We start from the raw sequence: 27,200 nt of genomic DNA, 5'->3' as shown, positions 1-27,200 counted from the left end.
CTTGTTTCCAGGGCAACGGACGCGCGTCAAGTATTTTTGTCCCGTTCGTCCACGGCGTCAAAGACGCGCGTCGGGGGCGTCTAAACTCAAATGCAAAGGCGTCCAAATAGAGGCGTCAAGGCGTTTTTTGACGCTTTGGTGTGAACGGCCCTTTAGAGATAGGGTGAAGAGCTCGGTCACATGGGAGGAGCTCAGAGTAGAGCCGCTGTTCCTTCACATTGAGAGGAGCAGCTGAGGTGGCTCAAGCATCTGTTCTGGATGCCTCCTGGACGCCTCCCTCAGGAGGTGTTCCCGGGCATGTTCCACTGGAAGGAGGCCCTGGGGAAGACCCAGGACACACTGGAGGCTCACCTGGGAATGGCTTGGGGTCCCCTGGAGGAGCTGAGGTGAGGAAGTGTCTGGGGTGAAGGAAGTCTGGGAGTCCCTGCCTAGACTGCTGCCCCTGCGACCTAGCCCCAGATAAGCGGAAGAAAATGAATGGATGGGTTTTTAATGTTTTTCAGGCTAGGGACCCTCAAACTGATGGAGAGCTGGAGCAGGGACCCCCTACTATATATATGGCATACAACTGTGTTTTATATTATATAAGGCCTACTTTTATGTATAAACTTCTGTGCTGCTGAATGCTATACCAGTAGTTGTGCGAGAATTCACGTGGTGCCCATCACATAAACTTGGTGCCCTACGTGCTGTGCGTAATGTGCATAATGGGTAGCTACAGTACAAGAAACGATAAAAACCACGCTGAGGTGTTTGCGGTTTGACAGGGAGTGAGAGACAAAGGAATGAAGAGAGAGAAACAGACGGACGTGATGAAGGAGCGAATAGACAGAACCTACTAAAAACAGTTCATCCTCATCCTTCAAAAATTAAGGAATAAAAAAAAAAAAAAAAAAGTCAAATCAACCAAAGATTTCGCGACCCCCTGCAGACTCCCCTGTTGAAGACCTCTGTTCTGTTCCACTACAGTTTAGAACAGGACTGAAAAGTATTTTTTATTATAGTTTGAGGCCTGCAGAAAAAGCTGAGGGTTTATTTTTTAACACATTTGTAGTTTGAGCAAATAAAAATATACAAATTAAAACATCTAGGAAAAAAAATAAAAAATGATTCAGTTGCTTCCATTGAACAAAATTCAGCACAAATCTATATCAAAATCACTACATTTGAAACTTTAATAGATCTGAAAATATGTGCGAAATTCTTTTACATTTGACTCTTGAAGTACATTTTTAAACAGGTATTTTTATTTGGCTCCACTGTCTATACATTTACTTATAAATAATAAAACTGAGTACTTCTTTCACAACTGGGTATATGTCAAAAATCTACTCTAAAGTTTGACTTCTAGTGCAGTAGGAAATAAGAGCTGCACCAATCTGATACTGAAGAACTGGATCAGATATTTGTTTGCAAATATCGGTTCAGTCAGTCTTCAGTTTGGAGATATAAACTGATGTAATAAGAGTATTAACTGGTCGGTCTGATAATTGACCCAGAAAGTCTCATGTTTGAATTTTTATTTAGACATAGTTCTTCTTTGTATTTATATGATAGGTAAATAATAAACACATAACATATCTGAATCAGTTTTGTTTTACTTTATTTTTGTAGAAAGGAAATAAATGCTGCTATCAGTCTCTCCACTGGTATGAATTGATATCGGTTGGGGGTCCATCACCTAGTTGTTTCCACGGATATGTCATTGCTCTGTCTGAAATGTTCCACAGCTCTACCTTACATTTATTCAATGACATTTGTTTTTATAGCTCAAAAAACCTGGAAAAAAGACATTCTGACTGAGTGGTGTCGGCCTTTCAACAGATCTGACCTCTAACTTGGTCTGGTTTGGTCTCCATGAAGATAGAAAAGTTTAATACCACACTGTGAAACATTCCAGATAAAGCAATAACATCTCGGAGCATCCGCCAGAAAAGTTACACAATACATCTTTAAAGCTACAGTATCGGAATGGGTATTGGAACTGAAAAAGCTGGAGCGTTGGGATGCATTGGGAAGGAATTTAGTCCAAGCCAGCTGTTCATTTGTAAATTATTCACAATCACAAATACTGTAGCTGTATTTTCCACATATTTTTTTCCCATAAATCTTTCTTCTAACCGTTACAATGCATTTGCCAATAGATTGCTACAACTTAAAACTATACATTTTACCAAACTTTCTAGCAATCTCCATTTGTATTATGTTCAAAATGTTGTGATAATGTAATTTTGCAGTTAAAGGAGACCGCACTTAGGGACATAGGAGGAACTAACTAAGCCTCCCGGCAAACTAGAAAATCCATCTGTGTTTGTATTTAATGTAATCAATTCTATTCGACTCTAGTAAGGAAAAAGTCCATAGGGCTTTGAATTGCACAATCTAGGAGCCCCAAAGGATTCAACACTGTAAATGGTTACTGTATCTGGGCCATGGATTATATTTGTTAACCTTTTTCACTTTAAATGTTTAGCCAATATGACGTTTGAAGATATTAGGAAAGTCCAAGAACACTGGAGTGGTCCACCGAGGTATTTTAAGTAGAGTCCTCTGTCCTCAACTTTGATGAGTCTTTCTTTTGCTTTCTGTGGTTATAAAGTCGTTCCTTATGCAATCTTTTACCTGGTGTTACATTACAATAGACCAGACTTTTGTGTAGCTTTTGACAACTCTTAACTTTGAGCCATGGGATTCCTTTGTTCTTTCTCCATTAACTAACATTAGCTGTGCCTTTTTGCATAATTGAAATTTGATTTATGGGTGAAAGATTGACAGTATACAGCCAAAAATGCCCAAAGTGCCACTATGTTGTGCTTTCCTCAACACAATATTGATGTTGTTTTTGATACGTTTTGTTAAGAAAATGAAAAATAAGGAAATGATTGAGGTTTCTGAATATACAGTGTGCAAGTTTGAAGGACTGGACTGTATCCCACTATGCAGCTTTTCTGATGGAGAGCCTGCCGTGTGCTTTTTGCCAGAATGTTTTAACAGTATGGCATTAAACTTATCTATCTCCATGGAATTCAATTATCTCCCTGGAGACAACAAGCAGGTGACAAACATAAACTGAAGAAGTGGACTAAGGCCCCATGAACACTAGTACGTATTTGAGTCGTTTTCGTTGTGGACGCAGTGCTCGTCCACACTAATCCGATGGAAAACGGCTCCAGAGACGGAAAGATCTGGTGCCGCCAGCTCCCACGAATTCATCTGAGTACTGATCTGATCTGGCACTGTGAGGACGCCTGAAAACACTGATATACTGATGTAGGTCTACGCGTCACAAAGTAATTCACCTCCAAAACGCTAAGAGGCTAGATTATATGTCCATTCATATGTACGGTCTATGTGTATGACCTGCAGACGTATAACATGAACCATCTACAACACGATAGAAGCATAGAACAGACTCACCATTAGCAGACCACCCCTCTGTCACAGAAAGAACACTCATATTCGAGTGAATTGTGTCCTTTAGTTCAACAGAAGCTGAACCGCATCGAGCGAGCTGTTTTTTGAGCGCTTATTTTATGCAAATTAGTCATGCGGTTTTAAGTTTTGATTGTGTAAAATGTAAACAAATTTGAGCAAATCTGTGTGGATAGGGAAGGCTTGCAGACATAGAAATGACATGTCTGGACGCAGATTGTTTCCAATATGGTGATACGGTCATTGGGTTCAGTGTAAACGTAGTCTAAGTGAGTGTGACGTCATCCATAGCGTTTGGCTCCAGTCAAATGAAGCTCACAAGGCTACGGGTTGTGATGGAAATTTGTATTGTGGAAAGATTTCTCTCAATCTGTCTTTGTGTAAATTAATGTGATTCATATCTGAGACCCAGACCAGTCATTAACATGTGCAAAGTCTCAGCAGACATAACTGTCTCCATCCTCAGGAAACTATGCGTTGTCTTATCTGTCCTTAAATGTATGTTAATTTAGCAACAGCCTCTGAAACAAAAGTCACCCTGCTTTGATATCTATGTAACTTGTATTTCTGTATAAATACTCAGAGCTCAAATGTTCTGAGGCAGATTTGAGTCAAATGGAGTAAGGACATACTGCTGGTTAAGAGAGGATGTTGGTCTCTCTCTCCAGGGCAGGCCTAGTCCCTGTCCATATCTGTTGTAACAAGAATAACCTTTGTCTATATTCCAAAAACTCATCGGGCTTCGCAAATGGATGAACTATTTACCATCAAGAGAGTTATCATTTTTTCCACAACAGGGTTATAGGGGCAAATTAGGATCAGACATTCCGTATTAGGGATAGGAATCTATTTATGGACAAAATACCAAATTAAAAACACCAGGATCAGGTAGAAGGGGTTAATACAGCCATTTTATGTCCAAAATGACAAGAGAGAGGTGACAGTTTTTCCATGTAAAGTCAATTGGAGCCAGAGTCAATGGAGCCAGAAGCGCCCCCATGCTCACTTCCTATTTGGAACACGGCGGTGAGCAGGTTAGCCATGTCCATTTATGTAGACAGCCTATGGCCAAGAATGAAAGCATATCTGTGGAGAGACGAAGCCGTAAAACTGCCTGTTTATCAAGGTATTTTGGAGCTATAAAAACTGTCAAAGCCATATAACTGCCACATTAACGGATATAAGTTGGATGCTTCAAATATTTTAACTCTACGTGCAATTTTTTATGCTCCAAAAAACCTTTTGACAGGAAAGACAAACCTCAACACCACGACCTTGTGAGCTGGAAGTGACTCAAGTCCACAGTTAATCCAGAGAGTAAATACCATAGAGTATGATACATGGGTCATCTTGCTCCGGCCAAGACAGCAGTCAGGCTAAATCATGCACGACACTCAGCAAGCATTATACCCCAAGGGCTCAGCACGTCCCCGGACTTTAAATACCAGCCATAAATACTCACTTAACATCCACAGGGTTTTCATAGCACCGGCAAAAAACGCTCTCGTCCTTTTTCAATAACACATTTGACAGAAGGACAATGCTGATCTGAAGAGTTTTAACCAGTAAGTAAGAGTAATAATGGAAGGTGCAGATTTCATTAATGAATGGTCAGTGGGTCAAAGGGTCAAAATAGTACCAGCAGATCTTTAGCAGCATGTACGTGTATAAACAACTAGTAATAGTAGTGGTAATGCAGTATCTTTAGTAATCCTAGTAGTAGTAGAGAAGTTTAGCATCAGTAAAGTAAGTTTTTTTGTCCAATAATGCTCATTTGCCCTTATGAACATTTATATTAATAGATTATTTATTTATTTATTTATTTTTTAACAGATCAAGGTTCAAGGTTTACTTTCTTTTAATACTTGACAGTTTGTTCTGCTCACTAGTAGGCTCCTTCAGAGAACCAATTTGTCGATAGCATCATATTCATGTTTTCAACTTCCTGACAGACATAGCATGTGGACTCATAGCACGTGTTTCCCTTTTAAAATATAAAATATTTTCTTTTAGATTGATAAATTAAGACCATTGCCACGGCAGTTATTATTCTGAAAACCATGGATTGCGCTAATCAGAGTGAACTGTAAATATTTCCAAACAAAAGTAGTAGTGGTACCATATTAAAAGTAAAATAAAGCTAGACTATATAAAATTTAAAGTTGTAATACATTCAAAATTCTTTTCTAGGCATTATGTATATTTTATATATATCACGCATACTTGAAGGAGTCATTTTTATAGCAATATTTTAATAGTATTTGAGGAGTACACATTCACAAAGCTTTTATTTTAAGTGTTTCCTCATTCTGTTGAAACATCAAATAGACTATAGCACATTTCTACACTGATAGCCCTCCCATTATCAATAAAAGCATACACTAAATGGGCTCTTGTGACTCTACCTGTGCACTCTCTTCTCACTGTGAAACTGTTTCTAGGGTGTTATTACTTCCAAATCAATTACTAATGCACACACTAATGTCCCAGTCCATGATTAGATTTAAATTGGTTACAGCAACAGCAATGCCTGATCAATAGCCTAATTTAGCATTGATCAATAAACAGGCCATGCAATAAAATATTGTTATGAGTGAACCATAGCAAAGCACCTGAGTAAGAGAGGAACACAGAGTGGAGCAGCTAGGGGCTAACTATCTGGGATTGGTTGATTCCTCTGTGATATAAACAATCTATACTAAAGGAATTCGCTTACTCTTTTTTCAGGTCTTGATGATTTAACTTTGTGGAATCGTTATGTCCCAGCATTAAGTGTTATTAGACTACTATTAGTTAGCTAAATGGGCAAAAATAATTTAAACAAGAGACAATTACAATTCACAAATTCCCAGCAACTAAATCTAAAAGGAGTAAAAGATTTGGAGGACTCACCAGATGGTTGGTGGCTCAGAGCCCTCTACCTCCAGGTAGTCGTACTTCTCCTCAGTCTGGAAGTCTGTAAAGATGACAGAGATGGTGTCTCCAGGCTCGGCCAATAGGATCCAAGTACAGTCGGCCTGATTACCATAGTTGTTGGGGTAACCGGGACTGGTCACCACCCCACTGCCGCCCCCCACAGTGCCCCCACATGTGTCCTCAGCTGTCAATCAAATCAGAGAGACAAATAGAAAACCTGGGTTAGGGAGAGGAGGAGGGACCGAGGTGCGGACTTGATCTTTTGGACAAAATCATTTAGATTTACTCTACTAGATAAATTAGTTTGTAATAAATTAGCAAATGTTGTTTCTTTGCCAATTTGATTATATTTTTGGCCTAAAGCTACTGTCATAATTTCTCAGGTGCTTAACAGGTCAGCCAGCCCTGCTCCCCGCCTCTCTCTCCCACTGCCACATGACTGTACCTCAGATTTAGTAGGCTGCAGTTACACTCTTCATTCAGCAGGTTATTTAATGAAGCATTTTGTTAGCGATGTATGACTTTTTATGAGATGTACTGTCAGATCATAAGCTACACGGAAAATGGAGCTCTATTATATGTTAGATACAGAGTATTTCAATGGGAATATGGTTAAACCCAATAGATTCATTTGAATGAATTTGAAGGAGCCAGTTGGAATCATGATGTTTAGGCCTTAGGCTGCAGTTCCTGTCACACTCAGAGATGCTAAAAATACATGTCCAGTAACAACTTCTGTCTTTGTCCACCAATCACAGAGCTCCGCTCTCGTCTCCTCCAATCACCACCAAGGAACTTTGAGTTTCTCCAATTGGTTGGTTTGGAAATCGACAGACCAACTTTGGTAATAGTTTGAAAACATACAATTATCAGATGTGAAGATTATAAATTTGGAATAGGTTTCATTGTTTGCAGTTCACATCTGACTATTATTGAAAGGACTGATTTACTGTATAACAGATAAAGACACATGGATTGCGCTGTGCACAGAGCATAAATTATACATTTATAATTTATACAGATACACTCACGGAGAATCAACATTCCACAATGGACCTGATCTGTCACTGGGACAGCAAGCATTGGACTCAATTGACTCACGTTACCCCCTGAGGGAAAGGCTTGAATCAAATGCAGTATTAGTCCAAAGTGAATTGAGGCCAGTGCAGTGTTCACTGTCCAAGTGACAAAGATTCAATGAGGAACCCTTTTTTCCTGAGAGTGCACAAAACCAACATTAAACATGGTATAAATTATACCTGTATAATTTATATAAAGACATATACGGCAGTACTATATGTAACAGACTTTTCAGCATATGTTTTCCCACACACCAGTGAGTGCAGTTCAGGCTGACAGTGATGCTTATGAAGCATCAAAGCCGCATGTGGATATAATCAGTGTTGAGTGAAGCCAGAGCCAGACTAAAGTACACTCACTGAGAAGCAGGAAAAAGCACATGTTTGTACAGTGCACACAGCACTGTCAGCTAGACATGCACACCCCATGTGGAGCATGCATGTACAGATGACAGCGATAAGTATAGAGACCAGGCCAGTCTCGACCCCAGCCTCAGGGGCTACAACTGTGGTCCTCTACACTTCAACACAAGAATGAGTTCAAACATCAGCATATACTGGGATTGGACGAACAGTGCACTGAGTAGAGACAGGAAATACAGAGGCTTACAGGGATGGAACTAAAGAGACAAACTAGGGGAGAACACAAAGAGATTGATATAGGAAACAGATTGTTACATAATGTACCAAATAGGAACAAAGAACAGGATGAAACAAAACTGAAATGAATCATAAACTAAACTAGGCCTTCTGTTATAAACCATTGTGAAATCAGGAGCCATGGACAAATCAATAATTTTACACTTTAGAACAGCAGTGTGTTGAAACAAGCTGCAGATGAAAACCAGGCATGCTCTGGCCACATACAAACCACAAATCATCCACACGCACTGATGCAGAGACACAGAGACAGAGAATCGGCAGGCAGTCCCACAGACATTTGGTTATCACGAAAACACACTCATTCTTATACAGTATCTAGTCAACTAGTCTCTTCTCTCTGTAAACAAACCCAGGTCCCCATTGGACTAGCAGGGGGGCAGAGGGAGCATGTACACGGCAGGAGCCTGAGCAGCAGGTAGTATGACGGATGTGAAGGATGTGGCAGTTTTATTCTTTATTTATTTTTTGTGCCAGTGGGGCGTCCATTGGTATCTAGACAACATAAACACTATAATGCGGTACCACACTTAAACCACAGGACAGGAGCGTTCTGCCCCACAGGGTATTGACATTTCTGTGACAGTTGACAGACAGGTGCAGAAGGCCGTGAGGGGTGTGGAGTTAAAGAAGAGGAAATGAACTCACAGAAGTAGAAAAGTAGCAGTAGAAGAAGGGATTTAGAGTAAGTAGAGGTAACCATTGCTGTGGTGAACTGGAGTGTAGTTTTGCAGTAGTTTTCAAATTAACAACTACCTTTTGCATTTTGTTCTGTAAAGATTGGCAGTTCAAAGGTAAAATTATCTAAATGCTTCTAGTGAAGGTTAAAAACACAGCTTAGCACTTCTTGTATTACCATATGACCTCACAAGGCTATTTGAGATAAGAGCTTAGCCTAAATATGCAAATGTGTGTGTTAACAACTCCAGGAATAGATTTTGATGAGAAAACAACAACATAGTAGATCAGAATAGCATAATATAGGCCCTTTTCGTTCTAGTTTGTAGGCATGTAACAATATCCAAATCTCTCAATATGATATTTTCACGATATACATCTCACAGTATGACATTTATTGTGATATTCTCTGTAGGGTAACAAGATTATGAATATGCTACTTTTCTGTCATAATCCAAATAATTAAGATCCAAAAGTGTTTAATAACAGCTATTTCATCATTTAGATTGGACTGAGACAGAGCAAAGGATCATGGTATATGTAGTTCTCATAATTTTGTAGCTGTTGCTGCGCCGTAACAATGAATTTTAAGCAAATAAATGTATAATTTGATATACAGTACTGTTATTTTCGTGCAACATCCACTAAATTCAGAGTTTCAGGTGGTTCCTACTGGTCAGAGGCTTTTAGTTCCAAGATCTAGAATGAAAGGAGCTTTGTTCCGGCTGCTATCATACTTCTGAATAAATTGTAATCTATTTATCTGTCGATTTTAGTATGTTTGTCTTGGAAAACTGCGTGTTTTTTAATATATTTAATATTTATTGTGATTTTAGCCAAGCGTGGTGGATGAATTTAACTAATTGTTTATGGAACAAACCATTTTGCACTGGAGCACTGTAACACATTATTTTGCAATTGTGTTTTTTTATATGTGTTTATTGTACATAATGTGCATGAATGAAATGTGAAATGTGGGACCAGCCTCAAATCTGCAAAACAAATTTACCTACGGGTACGAATAAAGCAACCTAACCTAACCTATAGTGATCATTGTGAGACTTCTGACAATATTTCAGTTAGTTACATCCCGTTTGTCAGTATAATATATATCCAGTATTAATCCGTATTATTATACATATATATATGATCCCTTTGAGTCAGAGATTATTTGGTGACAATCTGCATCATAAACCCACCACTAATTACTCACTCACTAAAGCACTACCCACTGCCGCCCCAGACACGATTTCTGACACAAGTAACTAGGCGCTTTTTAACAATTAAACTACAGACAAGTATTCCTCTGAGTGTGAATCCTGATTGGGTTTGGCACATAGGTGGATGGATGGTGCTTCATTGCGTGTCTGTGTGCGTGTGCGTGTGCGTGTGTGTGTGTGAGTGTGTAGGAGGAGCAGCCTGGTGTTTGTGAGCCCCTGCAGTCGTGATGATGTGAAGTGACATGTACAGCGTGCTCACATGGGAACGGTGAAGAGTGCACACACGCAGACCCTAGTCATTAACTCCCATTTTAACTGCAGAGAATCCAATGTGACAGGAAATAAGAATCATTTCATTTCCTATTACTTGGCATAGAAAATGTGAATTTGCTTAAGATTTTAAACAGAAACCCAATTGTAAAGAAATAAAAGGAATGTTGTATTTCAGTAGTTATAAGGTAACCTTGATGATTTCTTGGTTTCAAAGTCAAGATACAATATTTTTTCTCTATTAATGAGTCTTAATTTATATGTTAATTGATCAACAACCTGCATTTTTTTGTATAGGAAGTAGAGAGGCCTAAGATACTCTGCAATAACACTTATTTTAATATATGGCGAATACAGTGCATCAAAATAATAAAAAAATAATAAATTGAGTTGTAAGTAGGGGATGTGCAAAAATATCAAAATATCGATATATCGTATCATTTAATGTGACGATTCAGTATCAATATCGTGGACTGCTGAATCCATATATATTGCCAAGAGTATTTTTTGGTATATTTTACTAAATTATTTTGTTACAGTGCTACAGTTTTGTGTTCGTTCAGTGGAAGGAAATTCATTTATGCAACACATTTGACATTTTCACAGTTTTGATGATTATAATGTTTGTGTTTCATATGAACTTTGCACAAGAAGTGGTTTAACAAAGACTTTCATTATCACAGACATGCTTTAGCCTTTTTTTTTTGTATTGAACCGTATCAAATCAAAAGCTCCCTGTATCGAGATATGTATCGTATCGTGACCTATGTACTGAGGTATGTATCGTATTGGTATCTTCTTAATGATACGGAGCCCTAGTTGTAAGTGTTTTAATATAATCCACTTTTTATCGTATACAAATATCACATGTACAGTAATCTTGTGGGGTCAGTAAAACTTTTGGTTAACTTGTATGTTTAATGCAAAGCTATACTCCATTACTGTGAGAGGGAGAGGGGACCCCAAACCTCCAGAAGGCACTGCACCCAGGAGCACGCTCTTAGACTGAAGGAGCCCCGAAAGTTGTGTCTGCTTGTGTTGCCTTAGCCCCTTATCACATCAGAGCGAGTGGTGCCCTTTTCTTTGCCTTCCTGTCCTCAACTCCCAAGCTGTACCTGCCAGCGCTACAACTGCACTTCTTACATAAGGTACACTCCGATATGAGAAGGTTATGGAAATGCTGTGTGCTCTACAGCCCCAAGTAAACAGAGAAATCACTATGTGCTCTTCTCCATTCGGCCCTGCAGCATTTACTGTAGCGTGTGATTTCTTTACATTATACACTAAACTGCCAGACCACAGTTACAGTCGATATTTGTCTTAGCGCTTGTGTCACATTTGTACCACTAGATGGAGTCATTATTAATAGAGGCTTGTCAGAAAGGTAATTTGCTTTGGAGAGATTACAGATAATGTCACTGTAGTTTTTCTCACACTTTAAGCACAGCTGAAACCAGCTAATAAGGTCACTGTAGCTGTAGTTTATGAGCTCAAATATAATTTAACTTCTTGGGTTCTTTTTAAAGACAAATATAGTTATTTAAAAAAAACAAAAAAAACACACATACACCTTCACAAATACTATATATAAATCACTTCATTTAGGAGTAGTGGTGAAATGTAACAAAGTACAAGTAGTAAAGTACTGTATTTAAAAATAAATGTTCAGTATCTGTACTTAAAAAGTGGATACTATTTACTTTTACTTCACCACATCTGAGAGGAGGGGTCTGTACTTTCTACTCCACTACATTTTTGAACTAGGATGAAAAGTAAACAGTACTTTTCATATGGTTTATTTTTACAATGTGCTGTCTAAATGTTTTGAGTTCAAGATTTGGCTTTCAGCAAACAAAAATAAATACACAAAAACAGAGTTGAGGAATTGCAAGTCGTGGATGACTATTTTTAGGACTTGAGTCTTGACTTGATAAAATTGACAAGATTTGGGACTCGACTTGGACTTGAAGGTCAGTGACTTGGGAGTTGACTCAGACTTGAGTCCTGTGACTTGAGAAGACTTGATGCTTAGACTAGTTGACAAATTAACTGTTATTAAACACTCCTAAATCTGAACTCTTTCTCTTCTGGCTGTAATAATTTGCACTCTTGTTAGACATTTAAAAAGGAAAAATGAGCATTTCTACAACTCTTAAATAAATACCCATATAAATATAAGTACAATTTAGTTTAAAAAGTATATATATGGCAAAAATCTCAGCGATATTTGGTATTTTGTTTAAAGACTTGAAATGACTTGAAGGTCAAAGCAGACGACTTGGACTTGACTTGGACTTGGACTTGCCTGTATTTGACTTGGAACTTGACTCTGACTTGAGGTCAAAGACTTGAGACTTACTTGAGACTTGCAAAACAACAACTTGGTCTCACCTCTGCACAAAATTCATAAGAAAAATTAAGAAACTGATTTGTGGATGGAGACTGCTGATCACAATCTGTATCACTTTAATCATTATCACTTTAACAAATGAACAACACTATCAAAATCTGTGAAATACTTTTTACTGTTTACTACAATTTTAAACAGGTACTATCTTTTTTCTTACTTTTTGTCTAGTAAATCTTTGCCTCGGTATATCTGTACTTTTACCTAAGTAGTAAAACTGTCCACTACTGTTCAGATCAAGATTTCCCAAACTTTTTTTTTCTGGGGACCCATATTTTAAAGTCGCAAATCTTCACAACCAAAGTCAATAGACATTATTCATGAATCACAAAATAAAAGATGGATTTGATCATTATTGAACATTAATGAGGATATTTTATTGTTGACTGAGTGATCGTGTCTCTCTGAACAATTAGTATTACTCAAGTTTTAAACAATGAAAAACAGTCATTGAAGCAGCAATAAAAAGATCCAAAAGTCACCGATTTGGACCTTAAATGTAGTCCATTTCTTTTTCTTTTCAACATTCAGTTGAACCAGCAATATTGAAACAAAACAGTCAATAAAAAAATTACAAAAAGATTAGAAATTATACAAAACATGTCTTAACATTTCAACATTTCTAAAGAGATAGGTGGGCCTGTTTGCGTTCCAGTCCGGGGTGCAGAAGGAGAGAACAATACGGAGATCAGGCGTAAAGGCAGAACTGTATATTGCAGACCTACATGCAGATCGTGACAAGGTGACCCAAAAATAATAGGTTAGGTAGGAAAGAGGTTAAACACATTAGTATATACCTGCTAGTCTTAAAACTATAAATAGCAGAAGAACTTGTGGCTACAGTGCTGCTTCAGATGGTTCCTCTTTCGCTGTATGAAACCACACACATGTCAGTGGAAGATCTGCCTCTAGTTCGTATTAGCATGTCCTCATTCATCCTCCGTCTCTCTCTCTCTCTCTCTCCCCCTCCTCTCTCGCGTCCTGGGGTGCTTTGATCACTCCGTTCTTAGCCTCCTCATCCTCCCTCTTCCCTCTCTCTCCAGCCTGTCCCATGTACCCCACTGCGTTGTCATCAATATCATAGTCATCTGAGGAATCCTGCTTCATACCAAACACTATGGAACAGAGTCTCCTCCTTTTTAAGATTTCGGCTCCCCTCTCGGCATCCCCCTGGCTTTCTGAATCTCTTTCCCTGATTGATTTTATGTGTAATGGCTTTTCTGGCCTCCATCGCTTCTCCTCTCCATCTTTTATTTTCAGCCATCTTGCTTCCTTCATCCCCCCTTTTTCTTTTTTTTTTTACTCCTATCGCCATAACTTCGCTTCCTTATCCGGCATCACTTTGATAGGCAGATCACTATCACCGCCGGACTTCAATCATATCAGTGCTGTCAGACGCTAAGGATTATGGGACATCTACATCATCCCATAGCCTCTCCTTTGCCTTTGGGCTGCGACCATCCCATACCTTCTGCTAGCTTATCCGCTACCACCCGCCCATCAATCACCTCTGTGCCCCCCGTATACGAGAAGGATGAATGTATATATAGCCATCTTTTCTATATAGAGGCTCAGGCATGCATCATTTAGTATTTCATATCCGGGATCACCTGCCAAGAATGACCAAAGAGGAGAGAAAAGAAAAGTGGGGGTATTGCACGAGTTAAAGGATAACTTTCTAGGGCAGCCTCTGTATGTAAACGTGTCAAGGTGAGGTGAAGAATGCACTTCTTTGCTTCGCTTCATTCTAAGATGGCGCGCACCTGCTTCACAGACACGTCACGTGAAACACTAGAAGATAAGAGTCCGCTACGATCTCACAAGAGCACTTCAAGCAGGACCATTATAAAGCTCAGAGATGGATCTACAAGCATGCAAGAATGAATCTAGAGCAGACATGTCAAACTCAGGCCCAGGAGCCAAATTTGGTCCATGATATAATTACATTTGGCCTGCGAGATCAAGTCAAGTCAAGTCATTTTATTTATATAGTACATTTAAAAACAACCATGACAAGTTGCACCAAAGTGTTTTACAACATGAAACACAACATAGTGAAACAATAACACAAATATAAAATATTACATAAAAGAGTTACTTGATACACAGAGGTAATAGTCTAAAGTAGAGCTCATGGGCTGTTGAATGCCATGTTGACAAAAAAAATGTTTTTAGGAGGGTTTTAAAGTGAGGTAGGGAGGTGGAGATCTCAGTTGATGAGAGAGAGAATTCCAAAGCTTGGGGACAACAACAGAGAAAGCTCAGCCTCCCCTGGTTTTGAGGCGGGATGGTGGGACGGACAGTAGGTAGATTATATTAAGTATGTATTAGAGCTGGCCCGTCAGCTACAGGCTATAGAGATCTATAATATTTATTTAAAATGTTGTTATTATTTTATTTTTTTCTTGTTCTGGGCTCAGTGTTTAAGCAAAACTATTATTAAACATTTCTTTTAATAAGAAAAGGTTAAACATTACATATCTCACAAGAAGAGAAAACATGAAGATGTTATTGAAATTTTTCAATAAACATTTAGTTTGGCCCACGACTTAGTCCCAGTTTTTAATTTTGACCCTCTGTGAATTTGAGTTTGACACTCCTGATCTAAAGGTATAGTTTAAGGACCGACCGATATATCGGTTGGCCATACATTATCAGCTGATATGGGCACTTGGAGACATATCGGCTATCGGCTTAAATCTTGCTGATATCGGTCAATAGTCCACATGGGCATGTTGTACCTCATTATAAAGCCCAGAATCTCTATATTATGTCCATTTAATCCAATTTACAGACAGATAAAAGTCTAAATATGTGGCGCAGCATCAGTATTTATTAATTTGTAATTTGTCTGCATCTGTGAAGCTTTGTGGAGTGAGTAAGACTGTTTTTAGTGGCAGGATAACTATGGCCATCGACATGCACTAGCCCAGCACCAGCGACCTCTGCAAATACAAGGACTGGATGGAATATTTAAAAAAGTATCTCCACACATCTCCAACACTCTGGCTTGCTCGGAAATGAGGCCCTATGTCCAAAATTCCAGACTGTCCCTTTAAAAACATTCTCAGTGTTTTTGTAGTTTTTTTTTTTGGCTGTGTAAGGAGTGTTTTGAAGAACTGTCACGTAGTTGCCAGTTAGTATAATATATTATAGCATTCTCTGGCCCAAAACTCAGTCAGGTCAGATAGAAGTCAAACACTATTTAGCAGCAAATAGTGGGTAATCATAGAGCAACAGTCGCCAAATTTTTTAACGCTCTATCAGTTTCCACCAATTTAGATCATTTGCTGTTTTGGGGGTCACGAGTTAATTCATAAATAATCATGGTGACAGTCAGCTGTGCCCCTCGCTGTTTGGTGAGTCTCTCACTGTCTCTAATTGGTCCAAATGTCAGATGGTTATTTGAGTGACAGGCAGCATCTGGACACTGATTTGTAGAGAGATGATGGGAGGGGCAAAGGTCACCATGGCCACCAGTTCTGTGCATATCGAATGGGAATGCATAAGCGAATGGACACACTGTTTATGAAGTAAGTTTGGGCAGTACAATCAAATTAAATATTAAAGGTTGTACAACATCTCATGAGAAATAAATAATGATTATGCTGGAGCTGTGGTATGTTTGTATGTGAAGACAATTTTACAGTTATCAAGTCTTGTATGAGGTATTGTGCTACAAAAGTGCACCTTCATTCATTCAACCTTTGGTATGTGTTAAAAAAAAAAGGCAGTGAAGTTACACACATGGCATACAGCGTGAGTAAGCTTCACTTTAAATTAAATCAGATGTCTGAACCACATGTGTAGGTTAAATATTTATCTGTTTCTTGTCTCGGCCCATTTTGCATTTGGTGACCTTGACAAAAGCTGAAGACCTCCAGTGTAAAACATAACCCATCTGAAAATGTATTTTCATTTTAAAGGTGCACTGTGCAGCGTTTTGGTTCGGGTCTGTCACCTGCTTGTTTCTACAGATATTAGGGGATGTGTAAAAATATTGAAATATTGATATATCGATATATCGTTTAATGTGTTGATACAGTATTCGATATCGTGGGCTGCTGTATTGATATATCACCAAGAGTATTTTTTTGGCATACTTTACTCAATTATTTTGTTACAGCGCTACAGTTTTGTTGCTTGTTTAGTGGAAGGAAACTTGTTTATGCAACACATTTGACATTTTCACTGTTTTGATGATTAAAATGGATGTGTTCCATATTAACTTTGCACAAGAAGTGGTTTAACAAAGACTTTTAGTATCACAGGCATGATTTAGCCATTATTTTTTTATTCAACGGTATCGAATATTTTTGAAATATATCGTATTGAATTGAAAGCGGACTGTATCGTAATATGTATCGTATCATGGCTTATGGATCGAGGTATGTATCATATCAGCAACTTCCTAATGATACCCAGAAGGGATGTAACGATATCCAACTCTCTCGGTACGATATTATCACAAGTATGCAATTCACTGTACGATATTTATTGCAAAATTTTGAAGAGGCTAATATAATTGTAGATGAGACACTTTTTTGCTTTTAAAATACCTTAACAAGATTTTGGTGTGAATTATTTTCATCATAATCCCAAAACTTCAAGTAAAAAACATATCTCTTCATGTTGTCTGCACTGAAATGAATCACGGGATATGTAGTTTCTGATGTTTATAAGAGTTTTTCAGTATGGTTTAATGCCATACTGTGAAACATTTCAGACAAAGCAATAACATCTCCATGAAGAAAAGCGTTTGATGGACCCTCCACTAGAAAAGTTATACAATCCACCTTAAAAGCAGCAGTGTGCAAATATGTGTTAATTTGACATCAATATTTTTTTGCAAATTAGAGTAGAAGCAAGATGTATATTCTATCCTCTTTTCCATATGGTATTATATATTCTCACAGTAAGTGTAAATAGCGAAATAAAATGTATAAGACTGCAGCTTCTCCCAGAGCAGATGGCCCAAGCTTGGTAATTTCCTTGTCAACATTGTTACAGCAGTAATTTCGTGAAAAAAGTTGGGTTAAAAACTTTTGAGATGTTTGATTTTATGCTCCTCTACTCCACTTAACAAGCACAGGGTAAAATGAAATCAATGAAAACAATGGGCTAATATTCCACTGTATGCTATTATATTACCAGAACTCAGAACAAAGAGAGGATCAATATGTTTAATACGGAATTGAACTGAACGATTGGGCAAAGGTAAAACATGGCAGTGGTGTGGTGTCAGATAAAGATTAAAAACGCCATTAAATGAAGCAGCTGTACTGGTATACTGCTGCTAGTATTAGTAATGATAGAATGACAAAACATGATTCAAGATCCAGTCATTTCGTTTGTAAACATCATTTAGAATTTTTTAGACCTACATGATCAGACTTTAAAACCTTTATAGTATATTTGAAGTGTTTTATGTTATTTTTCTAATTATTACTTCCTTTAATGGGGTAGTACAGATGGAAAATGTGAGAAAAAGTTGAAGTGGAAAAAAAAAAATGTATTAGAGCAGCAATGAGAAAAATTACTCTCTATGTCATCAATACACACAGAGCACATAGAGATCTACCAGTAGCTACAGGGGTGACAGTAGCTCTTTGCAGTTCAAATCCCTGGTAGCGATCCACTTGACCCACAGGATGGCATTACAATTCCAGCTCCCACAGATGAATGCTGTTGTTGTGTCCTTGGGCAAGACACTTAACCCTCCTCACCCCTGGTGTGTGTGTACAGTGGTGGGTGTCTGTTAACGGGTGAGTGGTTCCTTGATGTAAGGTGCTTTGAATGCCTTGAAGGTGCAAAAGCGCTACATAAAAAATGTGACTATTTACTATTTACTGACTGGACTAAACTGGGCTCAAACCAGAATCCAATAGAGACAAGTGCGAATGCATCTTTATATGTGAGCAACATGTATTTTGACAGTTCCAACATTCCAACATTTCAACAGTGTCGAACAATTAAAACAGTGTAGATGACCATGCTTTAAAAAAAAATAAAAAAAATCAATTCTGGTCTTTTAACTAGAAAAAAAAATCCCCTGGAGATCTCACTCCTTCTGTATTTTTATATGAATGTAGAACAATTATTTAGAATATGCTTGTGACAGGCAACAGGTATGTCACAACATATATCAAAGGAAGTCCAATTATAAGCATCACCAAAATGGTCAAAATCAAAGATTTTTTGTCAAATGTAAATACATTTGAGTGAAATGAGTAATCCTACCTGTAATCTGCTTTTTAACAGAGTGCAGTGCAGCCTCTGAGATCTGACTATAGGGACTTAAATGGTGCTGTGGGTTTTTTCCATTGTATTTTCCCTGACATCTTTGCATTGCTTAGACTGCACTTTGTACCTGGCGAGCTTCCAACAGCCCAAGATGGATTCCGATCACAAAGAGACCAATTCCATTACTAGTTTTCTTGGAGATCCTATCTTTGGCCCTGTAATATCTGATTATTATTCATCCAAGACTGTCACGTAATGCAAGCTGGCGTAGCCCAATGGGGGAAGTGACATTGAGAAGGCGAAAGGGAATTGCCTTTTCTATAGACACACTGCGCAGATGCATGCTGGGAGCTTGATGAGTGTCCAGATTAAAGGCTGGATTATTGGCTGCACATGTTTCACACAGTCCCCAGTGTCCACTCTCTCACTTATGGCAGGTGAAGATAATGCGTGATACACTGAATAGTTAGCAGCTTTAGCTACGTGGCATATGGCGAGCAATTACACGAATAAGCGGCAATAGATACATCATGCTTTGGGTTCAATCTGATCATCTGTTTACACACTAATGCCCCTCTAGAGATAACATGTTGAAGGGGACATTTTAGTCTAAATTGAACAACTATTAAACACTCTTTTACTCTGCCTTGCTCAGAGGTTTTCCGTTACATACACTTATTGATCAGACACCGTAGTTTAAATGGTCCATATTACACTATTTTCTGATCTATGTTATGGTGTTGTGTCCTCACACCAAACCTGACCTTAATTTAGGCTCAATTCTTCTGCCAAATAGAAAGTACTCTTTTCCACCTTGGGATGTCATGTGATAATACAGGAAGTGCTCCACAGTGTTTTTAAACTCAATACTCCTTCATTAGATAATTTCCGCCCTGGAATTTGCAATCTTTACTCAGCTAAAGGTAGAATGTAGCTATTAACTTGAAAACTACCGCTTCATGACATCACAAGGTGGACCAGAGCATTTTGAGCTCTGGAGATGTAGGATTACTCATATGGGTGAATGAAACAAAACACAACTCCAGATACGTTTTTTGAAAAGGTAACAACTGACTAGAAGATCACAGGAGTCACCTTTGCCTGTACTATAAGTCTCCAACCTGTAGCTTGGGTGCTACCTGTAGCTCTCCACCCCGTTCCAAGTAGCTCACCAAGGAGTTTCTGAATGACACATATTGTGCTGAATAAGAAAAAATTGAAAATTAAATGTCTATTACCATTGTACATACATAATTTTGATGCCTAACTTTGTACACTAGTAAGTAAATAACGGTTTATGTTTTATAAGCATTTAACTGTACCTCATCTAATGCTTGCCGTGGCTCTTATATTTACTCAATTTCTTGTGACCACTCAAACTAGTAGCTCTCTGGCATTTTTGTTTTGTAAAAATAGCTCACTGGAGGAAAAAGGCTGGAGACCCCTGGCTCGTATTTACTGTGTTTAAGTACTCGTACTTGAGTAAAAGTGTTACTCTCCACACGTCATATAATATTTTATCCTTCCATGTTAATTTATCTTAACTTCAAAGTATATCCAGACAGTTACTTGAAAATAAATTTACTTGAGTAGTGGTTTCCCAAAATATGTGTCACCCTTACTTGAGTAATATACTTGAACTGGGTACATTTTTTTCTAATCTCCCTCTGACAGAAACATTGGACACTCTGAATGAACAGTTCATAAAACAGTGTGTCTGGAAGATAGTCCAGAGGGTTACCAGAAGACACATGATCTAAATTACCATGAAAGAGACTAATGTGTAGCTTTGAGGTCTTGCGAACACAGCAGAACATTAGAGTGTTGGAGTAATGAGTTTATGTGTATTTGAAGACATATATTTCATGGTAAATTTCTTTAGGTTGTTGGCTCAGTGGTCCCTTCACTCAATCATCAGATTTGAGAAATACTACAAGTACTGTCAGTTGTAATACTAACTAAAAAGTAGAACCAATATGCAAGAATTTCCTTTTTCCTTTTTCCATCACTTAGAATCTACAGAATCTATTTGTCAGGTGCTGCCAAACAGTATATCACAGACTCAGGGGGGTTCTTTGGTACAGAGATTACTTACATAAAGAAAAACTGTAAAAAGGAAAAACAATAAACTGGAAAATAAGCCGTAGCACTAAATAATATATGACTGGAAAAACAGTGGGGCTGTGGTTGAGCAGTATTAAGATGGATTATTCTGCTCGCGGCGTTTCTCTCTGGTCATTAAAGCAAGTTTCTAAACAGCCATTACCAAAAACTGCCCAAGTTATGCTATATAAGAGTAATATATGGCCTTTGTTGTGTACCTCCTGTGCTGTGTGTATGATGTGTGTATGACGTGTGTAACAGATTTGTTGTCCATCTCAATATGGCTGTGGTCCCTCATGCGTGTGAGCAGGAGAAACACAGCGAGCACAGGACCTGGGTACAAGCCTGTGCTAAATGTCATCGCTGACAACTTAAACAAATAGCTGCATGCTCAAAGTTTAACGCTTGGCAGCACTTACCGAAATACTCTGTGTCTCTACTTGGCCTGTCTTTTTCCAGCCTTGAGACGTCATTCTGCACTGGGTCACTAGTAGTATTACACAAAGAGCTATTAGCAGATACCAAAGCGATGCCAACTTCATTTGCTAACCACATTCATTACAGGTGCAGGTAAAATTATGATTTCAATTATGCTGTATAGAGATTGTTTTTTTTTTGTTTTTAATAGACAATGCTGATACGATTGTTAGTCCAGGGCAGAAGGGTCTGAAGAAAGGCTTGACCCTGAAACGTCACACTGTGGTGTCATTAAAATTTGTGACCTCCAAAAAAACTGCTGTGCTGATCTGTTTTTAATTTTGCACAAATTTTGTCTTTGGGCCCAGCGCACAGTCACAACTTTTACTGGATGTGCATGTCTCTATCTAGCAGTACAGAATCCAGAGCAACCAATGACTGATAAGCTTTGCTGATATTTTTGGGCCGATACAAAGGGCTGATTTTCATTATTGTCAACAAATTATGTCATTTTAATTCACGGCAAACACACCTACAGCCCTTTTTTACCACAAAATGAGTCTTCAAATACAGCAGACATGTCAAACTCAGGCCCGGACGCCAAATTTGACCCACGATATTATATTTGGCCCACGAGATCATATCAACTATGTATTAGAGCTGGCCCGCCAACTACAGATAGGCTATAGAGACATTGTATATTTAAAATGTTGTTATTATTTTATATTAAGCTTGTTCTGGATTCAATGTTTAAGCAAAACTATTATTAAACATTTATTTTAATAAGAAAAGGTTTAACATTACATATCTTGAAAGAAGCGAAAACATGCAGATGTTGATATTTTTCAATACATATTTAGTTTGGCCCACGACTTAGTCTTAGTTTTTAATTTTGACCCTCTGTAAATATGAGATTGACACCCCTGAAATAAAGTTTTGTGTGTATTCTTTCAGGAGGTCGGCCAAAACAAAATATCGGCCTGTGCTGGATATATAAAGCTCATATTAGTGTTTTGACAGCCACCTACACATTATTCAGACATTAGCTCTTTTTAACCTACTGTATATGATAGAATGATTCATAAAAGAATATGTGGGAGACAAAAACTAACCTTCTAACCTTATAAGAATATCAAATTGGTCATATATCACTCTATAAGTTCATACATTTTCAGTGATGCGGTCGCTGTATCGGACCGTTGTGGTGAAGAGGGAGCTGAGTCGAAAGGCGAAGCTCTCGATTTACCGCCAATCTACGTTCCTACCCTCACCTATGGTCATGAGCTCTGGGTAGTGACCGAAAGGACAAGATCGCGGATACAAGCGGTCGAAATGAGTTTTCCTCCGCAGGGTGGCTGGGCGCTCCCTTAGAGATAGGGTGAGGAGCTCAGTCACACGGGAGGAGCTCGGAGTAGAGCCGCTGCTCCTCCACGTCGAGAGGAGCCAGTTGAGGTGGCTCGGGCATCTGTTTCGGATGCCTCCTGGACGCCTCCCTCGGGAGGTGTTCCGGGCATGTCCCACTGGGAGGAGGCCACGGGGAAGACCCAGGACACGCTGGAGGGACTATGTCTCTCGGCTGGCCTGGGAACGTCTCGGGATCCCCCTGGAAGAGCTGGAGGAAGTGTGTGTGGAGAGGGAAGTCTGGGAGGCCCTCCTCAGACTGTTGCCCCCTTTGGATAAGCGGAAGAAAATGGATGGATGGATGGATTTTCAGTGAAAATAGGAAAATGCCAGAAAAAAAAAAAAAAAAAAAAGTAGTTCTAATAATTACAATGCATGGACTTTTTCATTTTGAGCCAAGATACAGATATGCGAATGAAAAAACACAATTTAATCCTCCTGATCTGAAAAGTGAGATGTCTGAAGCGCTCTATTAGTTTTATTGTCAGTAAGTACATTCAAAGTAATAAATGCTGTCAGTAGGAATTATAAATTATAAAATATCATGTTTCAACCTGCCAAAAATAAATAGCTTATGAAAATTCCAATGGACAATTTGAATAGTTTCCAACTGTCATCAAAAGTAATATGCAAAATATACTCACTGAGTCACTAAAACTTATTTTGTCAGAGTTTCTGTAGACTCACTGTTTCCAAGTACAAATTTCAGCTAATCTCTTTTTCTTTTATTTATGTTTTATATTAGAAAAGTTTGGCATCTTTACAGTCAGTCACAAAACTGAAAAAATCTTAACACTTTTTCTTTTTAACTGGGAGCATTCACAAGACATTTCGTCCATTAAAATAAATAAACTCATTCAATACGGTGAAGTCAGGTGTCCATGCAATGTAACAGTGTCTTTTATTTATTTATTTATTTATTCTATTTATTTGATCTACTTTACTTATTTACTGCTATTTTATGATTTTATGGTTTTATTTGCTTTTACTGTTTTTTATTGTTTTAGGACTGGTATGACCAAATTTTTGGAATTTACCTTTTTGTTGTCTTCATTTTAGGATCTCTGTTCAGAAACTGGTTTGTTTGTGAAATGTGCTATAGAAATAAAGTGGATTTAGATTTGATACATTTACATAAGTCAAACTAAATCGGCATGAAAGGGGGATACAAACGGGATTTGTTTTTACCAAATCTCATAGAATTTTTCCCTTTGCTCTTAGAGTGTATGTACATTTTTCCATTTTGAGTATTTCCAAAATTATACAGAACCAGTCCTTAAATTTCAGGTAATCTCACTGACCAAAATATTAGGGATGTAACGATATCCAACTCTCTTGGTACAATATTATCATCATCTCGATACGATATTTATTGTGATATTTTGGAGAAGCTGATATAATTGTAGATAGGACACTTTTTTGCTTTAAAAACACAACAAGAAGACAAGATTTTAGTGTGAATTATTTCCATCATAATCCCAAGAATTCAAATAAAAAACATATTTCTTCATGTTGTCTGCACTGAAATAAATCATGGGATATGTAGTTCCTGATGTTCATAAGCTGTTGCTACTATAAAACCATGCATTTAAGCAAAGGAACTTGTGATTTGATATAATGTGACAGCCTACGATATTATTGTGAGACTTTTAATGAAACGATATCACGATATTATCTCTACAAATAATAGAATATATAATAGAATATAGAAGCATAATAGAAATAACTTGAGTCACTTCCACTGATGCCAGAATGGGTGACTATGTTTAGACTTAGATAAAGACAAATTTTATTGATCCACAAGGGAAATTATTTGGACACAGTAGCTCACGCATCACAATACAATATAATGACAAAGAGCAAAAATACAAATGGTAATAATAAATCCTAAATAAGTAGCAAAAAAGAGCAAGAGACAGGTGTCAAATAAGGTATAGTTATATAAATATAAATGTACAAGTCAAAAGAAAATAGTCGGTTCCTGGTTATTGATTTTATAAAATACATTTCCCCCAAAAAGTGTGACTTAAAGTTTAGTGCGACTTATGTTTTTTTCTTCTTCATTATGCACTTTTTGGCTTTTGCGACTTATACTCCGGAGTGACTTATAGTCCAGAAAATACAGTAATAAAATATAAAATCACAGCTTTATACAAGAATGTCATGTCATGTCGTTGTATGTTTATAATTCTTTGTTGCATTTGTTGTTATAGTAAAATGTATTAGAAATAAAGAAAGTAGAAGAATTTACAAAACTTTACCAGGCAAAAATGGAGTCTACCGTAGTAAAGTAAGGCTGCTGTTTGGCTACACTACAAGTTAATCGCAGCGATTAGACATGGAGAAATGGATAATGGCACAACACAAATGTATAAAAGCAGTTTCTTAGCAACCACTTGGAGTTACTGTCAAAATAAACAGTAATGCTGTAGTGAGTAGTGAGTGTCATTAAGTGTTGATGAGATCTAAATTGCAAGCTTTTAATTGGACACTGCTGCTTTACACGGGGCTATTTTTACACATCGTTTTCATTCTCCGCTTTGAGGAATGGAGTTGCCCTTTAATTGTACTGCACCGAATTTGATCACATCTTGGCATCACACTGTAACACATTACAAAGGGAAGAAAACAACAACAGTGGGCTTTGAGAAATTACATTAAAAGTGCATTGTGTAACTTTTTGGTTTGTGGGTCTGACACCTGCTTGTTTCTATGGATATGTAAGTACTCTGCCTGGAAGGTTCCACAGTATGACATTAAACAGCTCTACTTTAAATTTATACAAATACAGGGGGTTTTATAGCTCAAAAATACCTCGAAAACACACATTCACACAGATCTGACCTGTAACTTGGTCTGGTTTTGGTCTCCATGAAGATAGAAAGGTTTAATGCCATACTGTGAAACATTCCAGACTATATGATAATAATAACATCTCCATAAGGAAAGCATTTGACAGACCGTCCACCAGAAAAGTTACACAATGCAAATTCAAAAATAAACAATCTTGACTCCTTTTTTAAAATTATTAGCTATTGGTAGGCTTACTGTGTCCAAAATATGTGCCTTTTTTATTTTTGGAGATTAATTTATAGGTGTTTTTTCAGATTTAGCGTGTGATAATTCCAGATGAGGGGCAGGAGCCAGTTTCCCTGATTAATAACATTGTGCTTTGCCCTGAAATATCCATCCATCCATCCATCCATCCATTTTTGTCCGCTTATCCGGGGCCGGGTCGCAGGGGCAGCAGCCTAAGCAGGGACTCCCAGACTTCCTTCACCCCAGACACGTCCTCCAGCTCCTCCGGGGGGACCCCGAGGCGTTCCCAGGCCAGCCGAGAGACATAGTCCCTCCAGCGTGTCCTGGGTCTTCCCCGGGGCCTCCTCCCGGTGGGACATGCCCGGAACACCTCCCGAGGGAGGCGCCCAGGAGGCATCCGGAACAGATGCCCGAGCCACCTCAACTGGCTCCTCTCGACGTGGAGGAGCAGCGGCTCTATTCCGAGCTCCTCACGTGTGACTGAGCTCCTCACCCTATCTCTAAGGGAGCGCCCAGCCACCCTGCGGAGGAAACTCATTTCGAGCGCTTGTATCCGCGATCTCGTCCTTTCGGTCACTACCCAGAGCTCATGACAATAAGTCTGAAATATCTAAGAAGTAATTATTTTTATTTTTTTTTATAAATCTATCTCCATTTTATCTAATTAATGTTCACTTAGGCTTAAAATAGGCCAAACAAACTGTACTGCACTTAAACACTGTGACTCATAGTTTGAGAACCCCTTCATTAATCCCAATTTCACTGGCTCTTTACAGAAAAAACACTTCAAAGTTAAGACCGAGACAAGACCGAGACCAAGAGCCATTAAGAACGAGACAACACCAAGTCCAAATAGGCTTGAGTCCGAGACGAGACCAAGACTTTAAAAAAGCGGTCTCAAGGCCGGTCTCGAGACTAAGACTGTCCTTGAGTCCTACAACACTAAAATTTACAAATGTGGACCCTGATCATTTCTATTAGTGATTAGACCCTAGAACTCACTGTATTGCAATCAAAAATCGGCGTTTGAACAATATTAGTGTTTGCTTTCCCCCATCTGTATTAAATATTATTGGGAAATAAAATGTTGTAATGTCATCTGAAACCCAGCAGTCCAAATTTGGACCATTGCCATAACAATAAATAATTAAAAACAAAATAATAATCTTTTTTGAATATGAAAAAAGTCCTCTGTATGTCCCAAAGAACTGTAAGCCGCCCACAGATGATTAATTGATATTCAAAAGGTGAATTACTATAAACTTTTCTATTCACTAAAGGTGCACTAGGTCACTTTTTTATGACAAGCAGGTGGCATATGGCATATTCTCCACC

General features: G+C 38.2%; 1 protein-coding gene across 1 annotated transcript in view; it reads right to left on the bottom strand.

Annotated features, from left to right (window-relative positions):
- csmd3b (CUB and Sushi multiple domains 3b) overlaps positions 1-27,200 on the bottom strand; it is a 554,961-nt gene that overhangs the window by 268,205 nt on the left and 259,556 nt on the right. The window contains exon 5 of the mRNA XM_055157096.1: positions 6,325-6,532. Within this exon, the coding sequence (XP_055013071.1) occupies positions 6,325-6,532 (208 nt within the window). The remainder of the gene's footprint in view (positions 1-6,324; positions 6,533-27,200) is intronic.

This window comes from Boleophthalmus pectinirostris, unplaced genomic scaffold, assembly GCF_026225935.1.
Source record: "Boleophthalmus pectinirostris isolate CB_2022bp ecotype Guang Dong unplaced genomic scaffold, ASM2622593v1 HiC_scaffold_21, whole genome shotgun sequence".
In the NCBI taxonomy this organism is placed as follows: Eukaryota; Metazoa; Chordata; class Actinopteri; order Gobiiformes; family Gobiidae; genus Boleophthalmus; species Boleophthalmus pectinirostris.
Note: the sequence above shows the minus strand (reverse complement) of the source record. Positions and strands in the feature narration are given on the sequence as shown.